Source organism: Dromiciops gliroides, chromosome 1 (genome assembly GCF_019393635.1).
Source record: "Dromiciops gliroides isolate mDroGli1 chromosome 1, mDroGli1.pri, whole genome shotgun sequence".
NCBI classification, from domain to species: Eukaryota; Metazoa; Chordata; class Mammalia; order Microbiotheria; family Microbiotheriidae; genus Dromiciops; species Dromiciops gliroides.
In genome coordinates, this window is record NC_057861.1 from 484,753,179 (window position 1) to 484,776,365 (window position 23,187).

The following is a 23,187-nucleotide window of genomic DNA, read 5'->3' on the forward strand; positions in this document are numbered from 1 at the left end:
TCCATCATGAGTCCTTTGGAACTATTTTGGACCGTTGTATTGCTGAGAAGAGTCAAGTCTATCACAGTTGAATAATAAACTTTTTAATTTATAGTTTGGGGTTCCAATTTTTATCCCTCTTTCCCTCTCTCCCCTCCACCTTCCCTGAGATAGTAAGCAATCAGATATGGGTTATACATGTATGATTATATAAAACATTGCCATATTACGCATTTTGTACAAGCAAACTTGATTAAAAGAAAAAAAAATGAGAGAGTGAAAAATAGCATGCTTCAGTCTGTTCCATCAATATCAGTTCTTTCTTTGGAGGTGGATAGTATGTTTCATCAATAGTCCTTTGAGATTTTCTTGGATCATTGTATTGTTGAGAAGAATTAAGTCATTCACAGTTCTTCATCAAATGTTGCTGTCTCTGTGCACAATGTTCTCTTGGTTCTGCTCACTTTACTATACATCAGTTCATGCATATCATTCCAGGGAAATACAATTCATATAACACTTTAAATGATGTATTTTGGAAGTTACCTATTAATGATAATATCCTCATTCCCAAACCCACCAACTTCTGAGCTGAACTCACTGTGAGTTGTTTGGACAGTACAGAACTGAAGTTAAATGTTAGTATGACTATTCAGCAGGGCCAGGTCTGCAGTCAGGAAGACTCAGCCTTCCTGAGTTCAAAGCTAGCTTCAGATACTTACTAGCTGTAACCCTGGGTAAGTCACTTAACCTTGTTTGCCTCAGTTTCCTCAGCTAGAGGAAGAAATGGCAAACCACTCCATTATCTTTGCCAAGAAAACCCCAAATGGGGGCAGAATGAGTTGGACACAACTGAAAATTAGGATGCCACCTGAGCATTCGAGGCTTTATCACTTTGCTGAGCCAGAGCACAAGAAGTGGCCAACTGGTTCATTCTCTCTCTCTCTCTCTCTCTCTCTCTCTCTCTCTCTCTCTCTCTCTCTCTCTCTCTCTCTCTCTCTCTCTCCCCCTCCCCCCCCTTTTCTTTCCTATGGCACTTGCAGTACCACAGGGCTTCACAATGTCAATAAGAGCTTGCTTATTAATGGCGCCTCTGACAATCCTTTCAGACCAACAAGGGATCCTGTTTCTCCTCTTAATTCTGAATAGATAGATGATCACAGTTAACTAGAGGGTGACAGCTCTAAATCTGTGAAAGTTTCCAGTCGTGGAGGATTACCCAAGTGGATTGTGTTTCCTTGATGAGGATCCTACCATTTCATTCTTTTCTTTGGCTCCCCTCTTCTTTCCCATCTCCTTCTCCCCCTCTGAAAATCTACCTTGAAAACACTGTGGGTCCCTAACCTTCTCCCCTTTGCCAAACACTTAGAGCTACCCTGTAGTGGTATATAATAACCTTGTAAACCTGCAGGTTGATACAACTGGAATTTTAATGTGCTAAATGCTGGAAGTGACTTTTACTCATGTCAGAACACAGAATTGAAGCCAGAGGGGCACAACCATTGTTGTCTATGAAATAATAAACCCCTAATGGGGCCAAGGGGCCCCCCAGGGTAGCCAGCCTCCTCTCTTCTCTGATAAATGAGTTTTTGACATCCTGCCTGGAACCAGGCCTCTATGATCACATCATTTTCAAATCCTGCAGAAATTGGCTCTCATGGCTTTTATCCCTACTTCACCTGAACCTTGGACTCCCACTCCTGTTAGACCTTGGGCTTTGATTGGTGAGTTTTTGTCTTTTGTCTTTTCTGGAACCACGAGCCACCATTCCATAGTGTATCCCTACCTGCCAACTGCATTCCCCTTCATGAGTTGTCAATCCCTATTAGAATGCAAATGTTTTAAGGGAGGGACAGTATTTATGTGTTTATATGTGTATAAAGAGCACTTAGCACAATGCCTGGCATAGAATAAGCACTTGATAAAGGCTTTATTGTTTATTCATCATTCCCCACAGTGTACAGATAAGGTTTAGCCCTTTTAGGAGCCTGGACACTCACCAGTGGGGTTAGGCTTCATTTTCTCACAATATTTGGTTACATTCCCATCCCAGAGTCCTGGGAATGACTGCCTTTAAGCTTAGGTTTTGGTCTCCCCAAAAAAGGAGAAGTAGAAGAGTATACAGTGTATAAAACATATCAAGTATGGGACAGGTATTTTTTTCTGATGTAAGAAATGCTTAACCCAAAACACTCATAAGCACACATTGACAGAAAAACAAAAGTGGCAATGGTAGAACTATTATTATATTCTGCTGGAAGGTTGAGCCTCAAACACCATCCAAATATGAAGCATTTAGTGAAACTGCTGCATAGGAATTTTACATTTCATCTCACTTTTATACTGTTCGCCTCACAATAGATGTCTTCTGGCAAGGTGGGCTATGACTAGGGCTCATCTTTTAATCGGTGGTCATTTGCTTCCTTGCTGATATTCAGGTCTAACCAATGGGACCAGGACCACTGAACCTATGGAACTTATAAGGTGGCCTCTAAGCTTAAATAGGCTCATTTCAGGAGCAGTACTTTTCCACCTAAGATCAGGAAGGAACAAATACAGAAGAGGAAGCCCCCCCAAACTAGGATCAGATTCACCTAGGCAGAATATGGGCTATAGTTGCCATGTGCTCATGGTAATTAGGTTGGGGGAATGAGACCATTAGCCCTACCCCTGATACTCATAGGATGTGACTTGGACAGTCCTGACACAATCTATAGCTGGAAAGAGAAGTGAGTGGCAGAAGTAGGGTCACCAGTTAAAGATTCACTGAGTCATTGCTTTTCTAGCTCAGCTGCTATTAAGAGATGGCTTTTCCCTTGAAAAAGTACCAAGCCCACCTCTATACTGAGTCATGCCCATGAGTGGCCAGAAGGAGCCAGGGGTTTCTTCATCCCCAAGACATCCCAGGGCTGAGTCATATGTAGCCAGAATCAGGAAGGGCAGTTTTGTATATACCCTGTTCAACTTCTGGTGACACTTTCACCATGGGATCTTGGTCTTAAGATCCAAACTAATCTAATCTTGGGCCTACTGTATCTTTTCTAGTAGGTTTATATGTATGTGCACATATTTCCCATTTGAATTCCCTGAGGTCAGGGATTATATTTATATACTACTCTATCCCCCAAGGTATTAGCATAAGGCTTCATGTAAAGCTGACTTGATAGGAACCTGCATCCTACTTGAAAGGAACTGGTCTGGGTAATTTTATAAGAACAGAGATGTGGAAAATGAGACAAGGACAAACCACAATGAAAGGAAATTAATCTCATACTGGGTAGTGAAAAGAACAATACCTAATGCCAGGTCAATGATAGTGATGGAAGACTGGAGTCCATGATCTTGCCCTGTCTTTTCTCCCCTTATTTATTGCACATTCTTCCTCGCTCACCTATTTTTCCTCATTAGTTGTCTTATTGGTTTGGTGACCATGAACATGTATATTTCAGATTTTCTGGGGCAGTCCTAATTTGAAACATGCTATTCACAGATCAGCGGTTAGCTAGATGGCACAGTGGATAAAGCACTGGGGCTGGAGTCGGGCAGATTCATTTTCATGAGTTCAAATCTGGCCTCAGACACTTAATAGCTGTGTGACACTGACTAAGTCACTTAACCCTGTTTGCCTCAGTTCCTCATCTGTAAAATGAGTTGGAGAAGGAAATGGCAAACCACTCCAGGATCTTTGCCAAGAAAACCCTAAATGGGGTCAATGAAGAATTGGATACACCTGGACAACAAACAACAAATTTACAAAACAGGAAAAATGCTCCCCAAGCCCCCAACCAATCAGATTATATGTGCTGGTTGTTGGTTCAGAAAATATAAAATTCATACCTAAGGACCCCCGCTTAGACTGGAATCTCAGAATTGGAAGGGACCTCAGATGTTTAGTCCAATAAACACTTAAAATATTAATTTCCCTCATTATCTGTGGTAGGTGGTCATCCAGACTCCACTAGAACACTTCCAATGAAGGGAAAATTACTACCAATGCAGTGCTTTCCACTTTTGAGCAGCTGTATTACAAGTTTTTTTTTTTTCATTATATCAACTTGAAATCTCCCCTCAATTTCCTTTTACTCATTGCCTAGTTTTTTCTTCTGGGACCAAGTAAAATAAATTGATGGGCAGCAGGTGTTGCAGTTGATAGAGTGCAGGGCCTGGAGTCAGGAAGATCTGAGTTCATATCTGGCCTCAGACATTAGCTGTGTGACCCTGGGCAAGTCACTTAACCCCGATTGCCTCAGTTTTCTCTTCTCTAAAATGAGTTGGAGAAAGAAATGGCAAACTATGCCAGTATCTTTGCCAATAAAACCCTAAATGGGGTCACAAAAAGTCAGACACGACAGAAACTGAACAACAAAATAAGTTAAATCTCTCTTCTACATGACAGAACTTTAAAAACAAAGCACTTTAAGAAACTATCATGCCCTATGCTGCCTTTTCAAATTTTCTCTTTTCATCCTCAGTTCCTTATACTAATCTTCATGTAGCATAGCTTTAAGTCCCCTCACCATCCTGGTTTACCTATGGTCTGTCTGAAAGGAGTCACCCATAAATCTGAAGGGAGAGTCCTCACACTCCAACTCTATTTTTAGCTGCTTTCAATCTCCTACAGTGGGCTCTAGATGAAACAAGATTACTGTCTCCTGCTCAATTCCACAGACTTAGAGAAAATGTCACATCTGTGTATCTATTTTGCTTAAGAGAAAACCTGATTCATAGAGAATCATCATTTCCATTCAACTTAAAGGTAGGACATGCAAGAGGAGCCATTTGGGACCAATAAGGGAACAATTTTCAAAGAGGGAATCCAAACTCCAAATGCATATTCATCATAGCACGTGTAGGCTTTAATTTTAGGAGTATGTGCCATATATTTGAATAAAGGCAGGATGTGTCTCGATTGTTCTTTGGATTAACTTTGCAAGAACATTAGAACTCCCAATAATGGTTTGTTTTTATTTACTGAAGGTGACAAATACATCTTAAAAGTTATTTCAGCAATGAGCCATTTTTTACTTTTTCAGATTATGGATTATAAATACTTTTGCCAAAAACTGTTACAATAACAACCACCCAAATCAGCAATTAAAGTGCTTTATTCAATTAAAACCATAGTCATAAATTCAGACTATTCTTCAGACACACAATTTTAACCATAAACATATACATTTTGAAATCTGTTATAAAATGTGAATCTAAAAAAAAAACACTAAATAGACTTTGTGGTAGGTAAGCACAAGAAATTAAAAATCTTGGGTTAAGGAGTTAACAGTCTTCATTTCCCTATTTATTTCCAGACCATCTCCCTAGAGTAGGGGCTTAACCTTTTCTTGTGTGTCATGGACCCCTTTCACAGAATAATGTTTTTAAATGAATAAAACAAAATGTACATGATTACAAAGAAAACAAAATATAATTTAATAAAGATGTAATTTTCCCCCCTATCCAAGTTCATGGGTCCCTTGAAACGTATCTGCAAACCCCTTAGACGTGTGTAGACCTTAGGTTCAAACCCCTGCCCCAAGAAGTTGTTCTCTACCATCTGAAATTATAACAGCAACAAAAAATCGAATGGACTCCTTTATGTGTGTGAGGCACTGTGCCTTCACTTCCACTTCATATTTCTTTTTTTATCCTCTTCCTACTAATATTATCTCATCACCTACTTCACGTAAAGACTGAGTCCTTCTCCCTCATATATAGATTATCATCTTCGTTCCAGTCATTATCCTAACATTTAACTTCTCATCCTTGTTTTCAATCTCAGTGGAAATGAGACCCCTTTCCTTCTCCCCAAAGCCAACCCTGAAACCTTCATACCTTCTTTAGCATCTTGCTTTCTCAAATTTCAATTCCTTCTTAGTAATTCAATCTCTGCCTCTTCATAATCTACTACCTATTTTTAAACACCAAGTCTCTTCATTCTCCCATCTTCCTAATAGAAACATGTTCCTCTTGACCTTGGTATTCCTTCTTGCTACAATTCCAACTCTCTCTTCCCTTTCATTGTCTAATACCTAAAAATGCATGATCTATACCTACTGCTTCCCATTCCTAGACTCCTATTCCCTTTTTCTATCCTGTGAGGGACAACAGGGCACAGTGGATTTAAAAGGTTTGCCTCTGCATTTGAAAAAAACCTGACACTTCTTGTGAGATCCTGGGCAAGGCTCATTACCCTAGCTAACTCTCCGATAAGCTGAAGAAGAGTCACTCAACAACATTAGTGGAGGGAGTTCCCCCATGTCAAGAAAATCCTAACTACACTTGAAAAAAATCCTCTTACTCTTTATGTCATGTTACTGAGAAAGAATTGCCTACTTCTGGAAACTCTTTTCTCTTGGTGCCTTGTACTCTTGGAATCTGTGGGCTTTCCCCTTCTCTTTCCTAAATCCTTGACTGTTTTCCCAACTTACGTCTGTCTCGAAGAATCCCATCCACATCCACTCAACATCCACGGCTTCAACTGTGGCCTCTATTTGGATGACTTCAAAATCTCTATCTTTAGCCTTGACCTCTTGCCTTCATTCCAAATTTCCTCCCGTCAGTATAACATCTCTCCTGTTGCTATCAGCTCAAATACAACATATTTAAAACTAAACTCACTCTACCTCTCCACCTGTCCAAACCAACTAGTTTCCATTCTCTCTTGGCTATACTGGCCTACTGGTAGTTCCTCAAACATGATACTCTTATCCCTGGGCCTTTGTACTAGCTACACCCATTTCTGGAATGTTCAGCCTCTTCAATTCCACCTCGATTTCCAGGGCTTACTTCAAGAATCAAGTCAAATCCCATCTTGTGTAGGAAGCCATTTCAGGTCCCCTCCCCCCCACCCCCACCCCCACTCCAGAGGCTAGTTAACAGATTATCATTAGTTATTCTCTCTTGAACATACCTATTTGTTTAGAGATTGTTTTCCCTATTGGAATGTAACCTCCTTGAGGGCAGAGACTATTTTTTGCCTTCCTATGTATCCTGAGCAGTGTCTGCTTCCTATTAAAGGCTTAATAAATGTTGACTAATTTCTCCCTCTATCTTCACATTTCACCAAGTCCTGCCAATGCTTTCACTAAGACAGCTTTGATCTTTCCTTGTACCAGCTGCTACTACTTTAGTACACATTTGCATCACGGTGTAACAGGCTGACATAGGTGAACTGGCTTCCCCTGCCTCCATGCTCATAACCCTGCAATCCTTGCTTGCATACCACTGCCAAATTAATCTTTTTCTTTTTTAAAGGCTTTCATTATATAGTTTTTCTATTTAAGGATCGACAGTAGCTTCTTGCTGTTAAAACTTCATTGCCTGATTTTCAAGGCCCTTTATGATCATGGCCCTTAGTTAAGGATCCAACCTCATCTCTTGCTACTTCCCAACATGATCTTTCCTTTCTCTCTAGTCAAGCTTTTATCACTCCCCCCCAATGTAATATTTATGGTTCTCCATTTCTATATTTTATTTATGCTGCTATCTTACCTAGAATGAACTCTGGTGATGAAATGTCTCAAGGTAAGCTCCAAACAGAAAGCTTTTCCAAACTAGATTTATACTAATTGCCAGTACCCTGAATAACAACAAAAGGGACAAGATGCTTTTCATCCTACCCACTAAGAAATTTGAGGCCTTCTGGGTCTATCTGACCTATGAGGAAAATGGTATGCTAATTCTTAAACTAAAATGACAGGCAGATACTTGATTTTGAAACACAAACAGAAATTCATGCCACTGAAACTGGCTATCATTTTTAGAGATATTCAATGGAAGAAAAAAAGGAATCTTATACAGTGATATAATAAGACTAGTAAGGACCACGTAACTTAATACATACTTAGCACTGGCAGAAGGAACATGTGTACTGTGTGTACAGTATAATAACGTGGGATGGGACACGCAAATATAAGAGAAAGGGGAGGCAAATATTTTAAGATCATAAAACCTAAGAATAAACTCAAAGTAGTCAACTTTGATGTTGATAAACAACACTTTATTTTTCCACCCCAACACTCTAAAACTATAGTAATAAACAAAGTCCAAGTCCTCTGAAAAGTCAACTTGGTTAAACAAAACTTCTATTAAATATATTTCATAGACCATAAGCATTTCAATCCCTTCCTTGCAGATACTCAGAGCCATGGAGCATAGTTGACCATTGGGTGTTTAAAGCCTGCTTCATGTTGTTTTATTATTATTATTGTTATTGCTAAAGAATATGAATTAGTTGTCAAGGTTTCAGCAACAGTGATTAATTTATTTTCGAAAGCTCCACAAGATATTCGGACATAAAGTCATGAATCCATATATCAGTATCTGGTAGTGACGTGTCCACCAAGTAGGCCACTATTTTTCGATCCCAAGGATTGGCACTTTCAATGACTGCTTGTACCAACGCTACCAAAGGTTTCTTCTCGACATGATTTCGAAACACTATTGAAGCTTCTTCTGACCACTGACTGCATCTCACTCCTAGTACAAAAATAAAAAGATTATGCTGTAAGAATATACTTCTGCAATCAAATATTATTTTCATTTTATTCAAAGTAGTCTGAATAGTCCAAGTTAGAATTCCTGAAAGTAAAAAAAAAAAAGCAGTGGGGGAAAAAAAACAACAAACCTAACAACTTTTTTTTTTTATTATTATTAAAAAGATCTTGCCATAGCTTTGCCAAACTGGACTGAGATACTTTTATGACACTACATTTCTGAGTGCACAAAAATTTAACTTAAATAACATGAATTATTTACTATATAACGATCACTAGAAATACAAAAACAAGAGAGACTGAGCCATCAAAGAGTTTACATTGTAGATGATCCCTTGGAGTGTGATGCTGTGGAATAAAATAAGGAACATATCTCTTTGTTCAGCATGAGAATTTCAAAAGAAAAAGGACAGGTTCCTTTACCTCATGAATAATTAAGATACAGTACACAAAGGAATGTTCCTAGAAAGAGTGAATGCAAGTAGGTGCATGTGTGTGTGTGTGTGTGTGTGTGTGTGTGTGTGTGTGTGTGTATGTATGTGTTAAGGCTTATCTTGGGTAAACCACCCTCCTTTGGGCCTCAGCTATTTTATGTATAAAATGAGGGGGTTAGACTAGAAAAACAACCTTTTAAATGCCTTCCAGTTCTGAGACTTTGAATCTATGAATGACATCAGTAAATTTTCTCTAATTCTAGATTCTTTCACAATTTCTAATACAACTCATTCTAATAAGAAGTGGTATGGGATTGTGAGTTGGGCAACCTGAGTTAAGGTTTCTGAACAAGTTACTAAGGATTTAGGATAATAAAGTTGGTGGTAAAGGCCTTAAAATTATCTAGTTCACCCTTTTTCATTCTATAGATGAGTAAACTGAGGTCCATCAAGTGACTTGCCAGGAGTTCAAGCCAGGTTCCTTCCTAACTATAAATTCAGTTCTATTTCCACCATACCCAAGTGCCCCTGTCCTGTCTCTGGGCCATGGTTTTCTTATGTCTAAAATGAACAGACTGAACTAGACAATTTTAAATGTTCCTTTTCATTTGTTAAAGTCTATGATCCAAGATCTCTAGAGCTGAGATTGCAAATGCTCTGAGACACAACTTCCCATAATCTTTAAAACAATTGAAATTTAATAAAATTTTATTTCATAAACTTGGACATCTAGTTTGATGTTAAGTCTATAATGTATGAAATTAGATCAGGTTTAACAAAAGTGATGGGGTTTAGGCGTAATATTTGTATTAGTGTGTTTTATTTTTATATCATGTGTTTTATGTTTTATTTCATTTCTGAAAATATTTCTCTCCTGCCAAGCAAGGCATTCCTTGTCATGAATATTAATAAAAAGAAAAAAATCAGCGTAGCAAAACCAAACATACTGCCTGTATCATCTAACACTGTATTTGTAATATTTCTAACTTATAGTCCTCCCAGTGACAGGAAGTCTCAATTCTCTGGGGACATACTTGGTCCTTATAATTACAAAGTGTTCAGCTTAGTTTTATTTTGTCATCGTGTATATTATTTTCATGATTCTCTTCACTTTCCACCCATTCCTAAGTTTTCCCACATTTGGCTGAATTCTTAATAGTCATTTCTTAGAGCATAAGAATCTTACATTTTATATCTCTGTATCGCAAGTTGTTTCACTAGCTGTTTCCCAGTTCATAGGTCTCTCTGTTTCCAGTTCTTTGCCCCTCCCAAAAGAACACAATCACTCTTTTGGTGTGAGTGGGTTCTTTGTCTCTGACCTCCTGGAGGTCCATGTACAGCCGAGAGATTACAGACATGGAGACAAGAGCATGTGCTAGTGCTGGTTCCCATTCTACAATTTACCTGCAAGCTGAGCTGTGATGGCCTGAAAGGGCAGCTTCCGGAACACGTCCATTAGAGGCTGTACTTTCCTGATGCTCACTAATTCATGTTTACCATAGTCCAACTCATAAACAGATACCAGTCCATTGGTCAGAATTCCTTTTAAAAGTACTCTGTGCCACCTAAAAGTATTTAAGGGGTTAAAGAGAAAAACAATTCAAGTAAATATCGACTTTATGGCTAAATGTCATTTTATGATGAAAAACAGAAAGTTAATGTGGGCGGTTGTTCTTTAAAGCTAAGCTCAAAGAACATAATCATATAGATGGCTGCACGCTTTTTGAGGACACCACCACTTCTCAGTCCACAGGCTGTCAGTACAATAGTTTAACAAAAGATTAGGATGAATAGCACAATAAGGTTAAGATATTAAAGACCTTAAAACAATGAAAAAATTCTCAACTTAACACCAAATACGAGTATTTCCATATACACAGAACAGAGAAAGAGAATTGTACACGAAACTATACATTTCTATTATTTACTGCTTGCCTTGCCTTCTAAGTCTATAATAAATTCGAAGTGTAACTTTCAAAGTTGTCTTGCTTAAGACAACACAATTGTGAATGGCATTTAAGTGATAAAAGATTAGCGCTTCAAGTTAATAGGCACAAGAAAAAAATCATTACCAGTTCTTCTTTCCATATGACCATGAAAACTAAAATTCTTGACCAGTTCCAAACTGCAAGCCTTGCTGAATTAGAACATATTTTGTTGGGCTAGTAATATACAAAGAAGAGGGGAAAGGATCATATACCTATATAGTGCTGGAAGGGACATTCTGTCCAATCCCTTTGTTTTACAGATGAGGAAAGCCAAGTGCCTAGCTCAAGGTTAGAAAGCCAGTGTCAGAGACAGGGTTTGAACCCAGGTTGTCTTCAGTCTAGAGCCAGTAGTGTTATTTTCCTGGTACCAAAATTTAGATCTGGCAGAGAGTTTGGAGGCCACTGAGGCTAACCCCTTCACTGTGTGGACGGGGTAGTAATAGAAACTAAAGCCCATAGAGGGGAAGCAGCTTGATTTGCACAATGTAAAGGAGCTTCAAATTATGTAAAGTAACCTTTAACTACTGAGAAAATACAACTCCAACAACCCTTACATGCAGCAATCAGAAAGCAAGTTGCAAAGAGTTTCTATTAAAAATCAGAAGTGTCTTTACAGGACCTAACCAGGAAAGGGGGTAGCTCTGGGAAAAGGAAGAGGAATGGAGCCAGGAGGGCCAATTAAGTTCCACACTCTTGACATCTACTGGCTGTGTAACTTTGGATAAGACACAACCTCTTAATGATCTCAGCAAGACACCAATTGCAGAAAAGGTGACCATCTGCACAGTAGAAGGAGTTTTCTCATCTGGGAGTTCCTTATGCTAATGAAATCCCAGCTCTAGTTCATATTCCCCCCCCCCTTAGAAAGAAGAAAAACTTAATTCGAATGACTGTTTCTGGGTGGACAAATGGCTGGATGGAACAAACAATACCATCTTCAAATTACCAAGGAGAAGATGAGTTTCTTTAGGTAAAGGCAGCAAAGGATAACTGAAAAGCAAGACAACTTTAAGGTACCATATATATCCACGTTAGAACAACAAAAATCTATTTTTGAAAAAAGTGATATATAGATGTAATAAAAATTATGGTTCTATAATAACCAAGAAATATGAAATATACAAAGAAATATGGACAAAAAAAGAGCAAAGTCAATAGGATGAGAATTATATGTACAGTGACTGTAACCATGGGGGGGGAGGGGAGAGAGGAAGAAAACTAGGTCAAACAAGCAGAATTTGGTGTAGGTCTGAAAAGCAACAAAGAACAAGTGTTTTCTTTTTTGATTTGCTTGCCTTTTCCTTATTAAATCTGAGGTTCATTAATAAGACACTGAGAAGACCACAGGATTTGAAGTTAGAGGTACCAGGTTCAAATGCTACCTTAAATTGTGTGATCTTGGGCAAGAGACTTAACGTTTTGGGGCCTTGCTTTCTTCTTCTGTTAATGAAAGGGTCAGATGAAATAATCTCTAAAGGGTCGCTGCAGCTCTGAATTCGTAATACTATGTTTATTTGATTCTTTTGTTGATAACTATTAAGTTTATCATTTAAAATAATTAATATCAAGGCAGCAGGAGAGATCAATTGAAAAAATATGTATACTGTATTTTAGTTTTGTTTTCATTTCTCAAGGATAATGTTAAAGTTTAAGAGTTCTTGCCTTGATAGATCATGGATTCTAGAAGTCTTACATTTCACACTTTCAACCAAGTGTGAAGAATATTCAACACGTGAGCTTGAAGGAATAGAAAAGCCATTAATGACTGACATTTACATAGTCCTATATTTGTATCACTCAGTTCAGTACCTGTCAGACTCTCTTGTAATGTATTTAAATTTCTAAAAAATTATCTTCCAAAAATTATCTCCTATATCTTAATCTTGATAAAAATATGTATGGATACAAAGTTGCATTTGCTTAAATTACAATATATATTCTAATCACTTCTGTGCCAGGACTAATGAAAAAGACTTCTAATTGGCCTCCATATCATAAGTTTCTTCCTTCTCCTATTTTACCCTCCACACACCTGCCAAAGTGATTTTCCTAAATCACAGGCCTGGCCATGTTATACTTCCTGCTCAAAAAACTCCAGTAGGTCCTTATTACCTCTAGGATCAAAATATAAACTCTTTTGTTTGGCAATTAAAGTGCTTCACAACCTTCCCCCTTCCTATCTTTCCAAGTCTTTTTATATATCACTCTAATCCATGTATTTCTTGATTAAAAAAATAGATAAAAACAAAATGGAGAACTAAAAGTACTCCTCAAATAAGATTTCTGCCATACATGTTAAAATCATATAAGATAGCATGATAAAACACAGAAATTGATTTATTTGATGGCGAACATCAAGTGAAGAACAAAATTGGAAGATGCATGCTCACATTATTCACCAACATCATGGAAGATGTTCTACAGAATCCAAATAGAAGATGGTTCCTTTACTGATGACAAAGTTTTTCAAATGTTCTTACCTACGAGGGACATTATACTAACTATATCAATTTCTGAAATGGTACAAAGCCTTAATAAGGAAATCTATAGTTATTTAAGAGACTGGCCAAATCATCAACATTTGAACATAGTGGATGAATAATTGCCTAGGATAGGACGTGCATTAGACGGGGTCTTTTTCTTTCTCTCCTTCCCCACCTCCTCATTACACAGGCACAATAGACCAACAGCAAACTGGACCCAAAACTGAACACAAGAGAGATAGGGCTAAATCAAATTTGGAAAATGGGTATTTTCAACTATTCAAAGACGTTTATTGCCATAAAAACTCATCTTTTGGTGAATTACGGTTTGTTTTCAAGAAGTGGCATGAAAGACATCATGAGACCCCATCATAATTGTAAAATGAAGTGGGCCAGTCATGGAATAAGAATAAAGGAAAAGAGAAGATCAGTCTGAATTTGACAATGGTACCCACAAAATGGTAGAAGAATCTGAGGAAGTCTTTGAGCCTTTTGAGAAGGTTTCTTTATGGAGTATTTGTGGAAAGATGCAGAAAAAGTAGTCATCATGTGATCTACATGGGTAGAGAGTACACCACTGCTATGAGATGATGAATCTAAGAATTGTAAACATTTTCCCCCTCAATTCTTGTGATAAAATCTATGCCATGCTTACTACCCATATGACTAAGAGCTTAATTTTCCTGAGTCTTTAGTTTTCTCATCTGTCCATAAGGGGGTTGGGCTTGATGGTCTCTGAGGCCTCTTTTCAGTTCTACAGCTAGGATTCAATGATTTATCATGGTTAGCTGACATTTTTTTCATTTGTTTCTGTTGGAGATTGTGCTAAGATTATTGGAATTTGGCTGACTCATTGGGAAAGGCTACACCTGGCCTGCCCTGAACTGACGTATGCTGCTGAGGTCAGAAGGAGAAACCACTCCCCATAGGCAGTTTTTGAAGGACTTCCCCTTTTGGGGGAGGAAGATTAAACGCTTGCTGAGGGGAGCTCTTGGCTCTTGCAGAGTTATCCTCCTCCTGGTGGTGTGAGCAGCAACAGTGGCAGATGAATCCTTCAGGCCTGGCTGTAAGCTGTTCTTTCCATCGAAGCTACAAGCCCCAGGTGGTGAGTTAAAATCCTAACTCTGCTCTTTTGTATAGACTTAGGTTAGAGCTAGGAGGATTATCCGTATTTCTTTTCCCCTATTCCCTTGTCTTTGATTTTATTAATTTCATCTTTGCTGTTTACTTTATTCTCATTAATAAAACCTGATTCATTTGTGGAACAGAGGCTGTTAGGCTCCTTTCTTATTGGTCTGGGAGAAATATCTAAAAAGGCAGTTTGGAGGGGAGGGAGCTTTGAACCCAGAGGTCCCTCATTATTTCCAGGACCCCAACATTTCAGCGAGCCACCCAATTAACTCTCCATATATTAAATTTGGCTCCCACAAGATTATACCCAAACATGCTATAGCATCTGAAGAGCTGTGAGATGTGAGGCCTAACATTAGCAAATCTCAAGTTTCCCAAAGTGACTTCTTTGGTAATTGTATTTTGTACAAAAGTTTCTGTTTCACAGGCAGCAACACTTAGGGTAAAGACTAGAGGATGTGGATCACTGTGATTAAAACTCTTATAGACTTCACCACAGCAACTGTATGGCTCTTAAAGCCACAGTGAGATATGTATTTTCAAAAGTTAAAAAAAAAAAGTTGTCCTAAGAATTAAAAAAAGATTCTAATTGAGGTGAGGCTGTATTCTGATTATATAGTGAGAAATCTAACAACTAATTCTGCAGTCTAAGCATAAAAGGATTTTAAGAGAATGGTAGTTAGTGTATTGGGATGTGAATTGTACAGTTTTTCAGGTTTCCAAAGCCTACAATCCATCAATCTCCTTTTCCATTAAAAATTGTTGGGTTTTGTTTTTTTGGTGCAAGTTCCAGAGTTACCCCCTTGGAGCAAAGAACTTTTGTTACCGACTCCTCTTGAGGACAGAACTAACATTGTATGGAAGGATCCCCCACTGCCACCCCACCTCTCAAATACCTACTTGTTTTCCACTTTTGCAGCATATACTTTGTCTTTCTCCACTGTTACAGGTCGCTCTTCAGACACACTATAATACAGAATCATTTCTTCCATCAAAACTTCCAGTTTATGTAACTCTTGCCAAGGCTGGATAACAAAATGACCAGGATGGCAGGCCACTGGCACATAGACATCCATGTGTTCTCCTGGCTTTGACAAAGGTATTGGAGGGGGAAGTTCCATCACAGAAAGGTTGGTGGTGTGTTCTATGACAGACTTTGGGATGGTATCTGTGAAGTTTTTCTTGAGACTTTCAAGAGTGGTTCTAGGTACAGTGACACTGTCACCTCTGTTGCCAGGAGGACTACCTTCACTGGGTGTGGCACTCAAAAACACATCTCTCTGATGCTTCCATAAATCTGCATTTGTAATCTGCCGGTTAATGCTGCGGTGAGGATCTGGGAAATTTTTAGGAGTAAATAGATAAATATGTGCGATCCCTTTGGGTTCATCCAATTTCATAACCTTTTGGAAAAGAAATAAAATAATTTAATAAAACAAAATCTACATTTTTCTTAAAAAGGTAAAGTTATTTACAGAACCAACATTGTGAAAAAGATGTAGTATTTCACGGTAAATCGTGCCAATTTTAAACACGACCCGTTTTCCATTGTGTTCTTATGTAAAGGTAAAATTAGCATCAGTAACTTTAGAGGACTGATTTACCTACCACACAACCCAAGGAGAATACTATGTTATGAATTCTATTTTGCTTAAACTTACCTTCATTTATGAAGAGCATATGCTCTGGGAAACATAAGTAGTGGTTCTATGAGAAAACTTCAATGTTATTAACACTCTCCCCCTCTTTGAAATATTAAATTATGTAATTTTTACTCTTTTGGGTATGGAAACGGGGTTATTTTTCTCTTTTGCTCAAAGTGCTCTATGGCCAAATTACTTTGGGAAATGCCAATTTAGAGGGACTATTTCATAACTAAGTAGTTGTCATAGTTAGCTGATGTATCTTCTGGCTGGGATGGGAATAAATACAAAACAAATGCTTGTTGGATCAGATAAGACACAAACAAAAGATTCTGGTGACCTGAACCAAAGTGCTAATTGAATTGCTGCCTTTTTAGCCCCTGTCCCACCCAGAGGCAAAAGGGATTCCCTTTGTGCACTGGGGGAAATAAGCCTCTAGAATTCCTAACAGGGGACTGAGGGCATCTCTGGTTTCTGCTAGAAGAGTAAAAGGAAGTGAAAATGCTAGAATTCCTGAACTTGATTTACTAGAATATGGGGAGTTATCCAGGAAATGGGGTTTCTGCAGCACAGGGGACTCCTAATGTGAGAACCTTCCATCAGTATAAATTGCAACTATTTAAAGTCCAGGTTCACAGACTTAGAGCTGGAAGGAGAAGGCTCAGTGATCATCTAGTCTGACTTCTTCATTTTACAAAAGAGAAAACTACAGCTTAGACAAGTTGAATGACTTTCCCAAGGTCATACAGACAGCCGGCCTGAATTTGAATGCAGGTCAAAAGACTTTAAAGTAACTGGGGTTTTTTTCCCCGTTATGTAACAGATGGCTTAGCAGATAAGTACAACATTGATGCTGTATGTTTGTCCCAGCATCAGATCCCCAATAACCGTCAGAGACAGCACTGGAGAAGCCGCCAGTGTGGTATGGTGAAAAAAAAAAAAAGGATTTGGAGTCCAATGACCTAGGTTCGACTTTCTTATTTCCTACTTATTACACCTAGGTGACTTTGGGGCATTTACTTAATATTTCTCTAAGGAGTCAGCTTCCTCAACTGTCAAGTCTCTTCCAGCTCAACTCTATGAACCTATGATAAGAACCCAGATCTCCACATTCCAAGTCCAGCACGAAGACTGGAAAGACAAGAAGACATCAGGTTCAATTAGTTTTAAATACCAAACAAAGTAGTTTATATAAACCTGGAGGTAAAAGGGAGCCACCGGAGTTTATTGAGGAAGGTAAGGTGGAGGGGAAGCAGTGTGACATGGTAAGTAAGACCATGACTTTAGCAGGTATGTGGAGGATGAATCTGCGTGGGGAGAGACTTATGAAGTCCAATTAGACAGCTATGGCAATAGTTCAATTGAGAAGTGATAAGAGCTTGAAATAAGGTGGTCTCTGTGAATGTGGAGAAAGCTGTATGGGAGAGATATTGCTGAGAAAGAAATTACAAGGTATGAATTAGAAATGTGGGTTGAGTTAGAGAGGAGTCAAGGATGATACTAGGGTTGAGAATTTGGCTATCTAAAAGGTTAGTGGTGTCCTTAACATAATCGGGAAGTTTAGTTAGACATGTTAAAATATTCAGTTTTGTTGATAAATATTTAAAAAAGTAACTTATGACGTTCTAAATTTGAATTGATTTTTCTTTACCTTAAATAAGGTAGTTAAGGTACTATATTCCTGTCATATGTCATTAATATCTCCTTTTTACTCTTTTTATTCCCCCCTTACCCCCAGGATAGTATCTTGTATATAGTGGGTATCAGTCAACAAGCACTGATTCATTACTTACTATTTGCCAGGCAACTGTGCTACATGCTGAAGTTTCCAAAAAGACAAAAACTAAGCCCTGTCCTCAAGAAGAATATATTAAGATGGGTGATGCAACCAGCACATAACTAGGTAAACCTAAGATAAGATGAAGGTAACCTGACAGTGAAAGGCACTGGTGATTGAAAGGGATGCTTGATAAAGTGGTGTTGGGTCAAAGTCTCATGTGAACTTTCGTATGTATTTTTTCTTCTTTTCTTTTTTCTTTTTCTTTTTGTTTTTGGTGGGGCAATGAGGGTTAAGTGACTTGCCCAGGGTCACACAGCTATTAAGTGTCTAGGTCACATTTGAATTCAGGTCCTACTGAATCCAGGGCTGGTGTCTTATCCAATGTGCCACCTAGCTACCCCTTCATATGTATTTTTTCTTCTGTTGTCTCAATGCTACATTATTTCCATGTTTAAAGCACAGGCAGACACACTCTTTCAAATTAATAAAAGCTTTTATTGAGAACCACTGACTGTGCCTAAAACTGCAGAGGAAACAAAGGAAGCATTAAGACAATGCCTCTTGCCAAGACAAACTTGCCATCTAGTTGGAAAGAGATAGTTCAGTCAAAGAACACCAGCAAAGGGGCAGCTAGGTGGCGCAGTGGATAAAGCATCGGCCTTGGATTCAGGAGTACCTGAGTTCAAATCCAGCCTCAGACACTTGACACTTACTAGCTGTGTGACCCTGGGGAAGTCACTTAACCCCAATTGCCCCGCAAAAAAAAAAAAAAAAAAAAAAGAACACCAGCAATATTATACAATATGTAACTACAAGCTAACTTGAGGCTCAAATTCTTAAGTTCTACAGGAGTTCAGAGAAGTAAGCAAAATCTGTATGGGATGGATATGGTAGGGGGAAGATGGCTTATGAGGAAAGTGGGACTGGAGCTGGATCTTATCTGACATCTTTTCAGAAAGGGCGTTAAGACACAAAAATAGCAGATTTTTTTGGTAGACGTTCAAAAACAGAAATACAAGCAAATCAATATAAAATTCAAATCCAAGAAATTTCAGCCAATATTTTTTGTTTATAACCTCGAATTATGCCAATTATGTTGTATTTCATACCAGTCAACCAAGTATACCTAAATGTTGTATGTGCTAGTAAGAGGCAGCATGTTACAGTGGATTTAGAGCCAATTGGGCTCCACAGAACCAGTAGCTATCTGACTCACCTTGGGCAAGTTCCACCTACCCCTCATAGCCAACCCCCCCCCCCCAGCCAGGCAGCCAGAACCTCCCCATGCACTAAAGGAGAAAGCCAGCACTACCCACCACACAGCATAGGCATGAGGAAATTGCATTGTAAATCACAAAGTGCTACATGGGCAAGTTATTATAGAAAAAAACAACCCTCAACTATTTAAGAAAAATTCTACACATAATTTTAATTTCCAAAAGTGAAATGTTTCATGTTTCAGGTACTTAATTCCTTATCACCACATTAAAATGGTGGCAAAGTGACATCTATTGACATAACTGTGGCACATGAATGAGAAAACAAAACAAAGACTATACTCACAAAAACCTCAGTGTGCTCAGTAATAAGGGAACAAGCTAGGACAAGTGTTTTACAAATATTATAAAAATTTTGGACAATTTCTCAAACAGGAAGTCATTTAGCCATGAGCTTACCCTATATGTAAAAACATAAGGGAGCTCCTTATTGATTGAAGGAAAGACTTCATTTTACTATAAAATAAAATCTTCCAGTTATATTTAGAGCCTTTTCTTGTTAGAGATTTAAGTGATTAAGCTGTTCAATTAAATGCTAACCTTAATGCTGCAATCGGCGCAGTTCAAAACTGTATCTCTTAACCAAAGCACAGCATCTGGTGTCCACATGCCAATAGTAAGTGGAAGATCAGCCAAACAGCACTTGATGGCCTGAAAATAAAGTATAATAAAATGTATGAATGTGTTAAGCTCATGCCAGTCTAAAATTCACATTACCTAAAATAAAAATGTTATTTTCCATAATTTAGAGATGATTAAAGTACAAAGCAATCAAGTACTACTTATGGAAACACACTCCTCATTTGGAGGACAAAGTTGAACACAGTCACAACAATTATTCTAGCATTTTCCTCTCAGTTTGTGAAGAAAGACAATGAACTCTTTTTTGGGGGGGGGCAGGGCAATGGGGGTTGAGTGACTTGCCCAGGGTCACATAGGTAGCAAGTGTCAAGTGTCTGAGGCCAGATTTGAACTCAGGTCCTCCTGAACCCAAGGCCAGTGCTTTATCCACTGCGCCATCTAGCTGCCCCGACAATGAACTCTTAATTATCTGCTATCCTGAGACAGCTTGGGTTCAAATGCCAGCTCTGCCATTTACTACTCTGGTGACCTGTGTCCATGTCCCTTCAACTTTCTGGGCCTCTCTTTCATCATCTGTAATATGAGGGGCCAACTAGACAGCCTCAAGCATCCTTTCAGCTCTAACTCTATGGCAGTATGAAATGTTGAAATCTAACAGATGATAATTTAAAAAAACCCAACACCTCCTTACTGCCTTTGGTTTTAACCTCCTCTCTTATTATTTGTTGTTTAGTCATTCAGTCATGTCTGATGCTTTGTGACTCCATCTGGGTTTTCTTGGCTGAGATACTAGTCTGGTTTGCCATTTCCTCCTCCAGCCCATTTTTACAGATGAGAAGCAGAAGCAAACAGGGTTAAGAGATTTGCCTAAGGTCACACAGCTAGTAAACATCGGAGGCCAGATTTGAACTCATATCTTCTTGACTTCAGGCTTGATACTGTCTACTGTGCCACCTAGCTGCCCCACTATGAAGTGCTGAAATCTAACATGATAATTATAAAAACAAAAACAAAACCCTCATTACGACCTTTGGTTCTCTCTCTCTCTCTCTCTCTCTCTCTCTCTCTCTCGGCAAGGTAATGAGGGTTAAGAGACTTGGCCAGGGTCACACAGCTAATAAGTGTCAAGTGCGTGAGGCTGCATTTGAATTCAGGTCCTCCTGAATGCAGGCAGAGCCAGTGCTCTATCCACTGCACCACCTAGCTGCCCCTACCTTATCACTTATTACACCTAATTTCTATCTGAACATCTGCTACCAAGCAAACAGTAAATCAATGGTCCTAAGTTTTTTCACCTCTTGGAATCCTACAAAGCTTTCCAGGCTGAAGGAGGTGAAGCTTGTTCGAGTGCCCTCGTCTTTCAGCTACCTTTCTGTGCTGGATTCCCTTCTGGTACTTTATCCTCCTGCATTGTCCCACACTACAATGCTTTTCCTGGGCACCAATCAACACCCCAGACTCTGCCTGAACTTCTCTATCCTTTCAAAATATACTCAAATCTCCTGACTATTCTAAGCTTTTGTTTTAGTGGCAATATGAAGGGACTTAATACAATAAAACACATTCATTTGTACTTCAGAAATAGACAAGGGTTGTTGTTGTTGGGACAGGTAGGTGGAGCAGTGGTTAGATAAAGTACCGGGCCTGGAATCAGAAAGATTTGAATTCAAAGTGTCCTTGGACACTTACTAGCTTTGTGACCCTGAGCAAGTCACATTACCCTGTTTGCTTTAGTTTCTTCAAATGTAAAATGAGCAGAAGAAGGAAATGTCAAACCATTCAGTAACTCTGCTAAGAAAACTCCAAATGGGGTCACCAGTGAAAACAACTAAACAACAATAAAGTTGGACAAAGATTAGGAAAGAGAATAATAACTTAATTAATACTTTGTTTTTAAGCATTCTAGCAACACACATTTAAAAACAATATAACTGCAATGTGTATGTATGTCAATGCAAGTACTGTTTATTTTGCAATGATATTTTAATTACTAATCATTTTTGTCTGTTCATTAAAGCTTGATTCCTACTATGCAACTTATTTCTCTCTTTTTTTTTTCCTCGGGGCAATGGGGCTTAAATGACTTGCCCAAGGTCACACAGCTAGTAAGTGTCAAGTGTCTGAGGCCAGATTTGAACTCAGGAACTCCTGAATCCAGGGCCGGTGCTTTATCCACTGCGCCACCTAGCCGCCCCACTTATTTCTCTTTTTGTTTGTGACTTGCCCAGGGTCACACAGCCAGTAAGTGTCAAGTGTCTGAGGCCAGATTTGAACAAACTTATTTCTAATTAACTGAATGAACTTTGAAATGATAAACTGTATTTCTTAAAAATACATTCACACTACTAATAGAAAATTCATACTAATTTAAATCTGAATTGGCAAAATTGTACAACTATAATTAGACAAGTCTCACCTTAAAAATGGGATTTAGCCTAATCTGAGACTATGCCTTCTTAAGAGTACCTAGCAGTGACTGTAGCTACACTCACTCCAAATAGCTCTCTGCAAATTTCCTAAAGTGATATGTTACCTGGGGTGGTATTGCAACCAATTCTTGTAGAAATCGAGGTGGAATTTCTCTGAGTTCTGACACTTTTACAGAGGTAACTGTGCCAGTATCCAAGAACTGAACATCAAGAGCCCGACTACTGTGAACATTTGTTATCTGAAATGAAAAAAGCATTTATTAACTTAAGATGGACAAAACATAAAGATGTTTGAGCACTAGAATTCCAGCTTACATTTATAGGATCCTAGAGCTGCCAGGGACGTCAGAGGCCATCCAGTCCAACTCTATGATTTTACAAATGAGGAAATTGAGGTTTAGAGAGGGTAAGTGACTTGCCAACAGCAAGACAGGTATATTAAGTGTCCCAGGTCTCTGACTCCAGGGCCAGGGTTCTTTCTACTCTTAACAAGGAATAAGTAGCAGAAAATATCAGTACTAACCAATTAAACTGGTCACTAGTCCTAAATTTTAAATGTACTGTTATGTTTTACTTAAGTAACTTGATTTTAGGAAGATTTAATAATCATTTCTTCCTACAAAGAACATATTTTATATAGTATGATATCTTTCTACATACTCCTCACAGGTCAGAAAGTTTTCATTTAAAAATTATATTTACATCAATTCAAACATTGCACTGGATCAAGCCAATTGGTTTCATGTATGTGTGTGTGTGTGTGTGCATGCGCACGCACGCACAAGCAAGTATTCATGATAGTTGTATCACAAAGTCTTATCATAATAAACATTTTGTGGGAAATTATAGCTAGCATACATTATGGTAACATTAAACGATTAAGGACATTCTTCAAATCATACTAGTTTCCCTTAATAAACAAGTGATATCTGCAGTCACTGAAACAGGCTTAACTTGGTTGAGATGACC

General features: G+C 38.5%; 1 protein-coding gene across 4 annotated transcripts in view; it reads right to left on the reverse strand.

Moving 5' to 3' along the window:
* Positions 1 to 7,953: 7,953 nt before the first annotated feature.
* Positions 7,954 to 23,187, reverse strand: part of TDRD7 (tudor domain containing 7) — a 112,092-nt gene continuing 96,858 nt past the window's right edge. For all 4 annotated transcript variants that reach the window (XM_043996678.1, XM_043997338.1, XM_043998039.1 and 1 more), the window contains 5 exons: positions 22,323 to 22,457; positions 19,748 to 19,858; positions 15,408 to 15,910; positions 10,310 to 10,470; positions 7,954 to 8,454 (listed from right to left, as the gene is read on the reverse strand). In XM_043996678.1, coding sequence (XP_043852613.1) covers positions 8,234 to 8,454; positions 10,310 to 10,470; positions 15,408 to 15,910; positions 19,748 to 19,858; positions 22,323 to 22,457 — 1,131 coding nt within the window. In that variant the 3' untranslated portion in view covers positions 7,954 to 8,233. The remainder of the gene's footprint in view (positions 8,455 to 10,309; positions 10,471 to 15,407; positions 15,911 to 19,747; positions 19,859 to 22,322; positions 22,458 to 23,187) is intronic.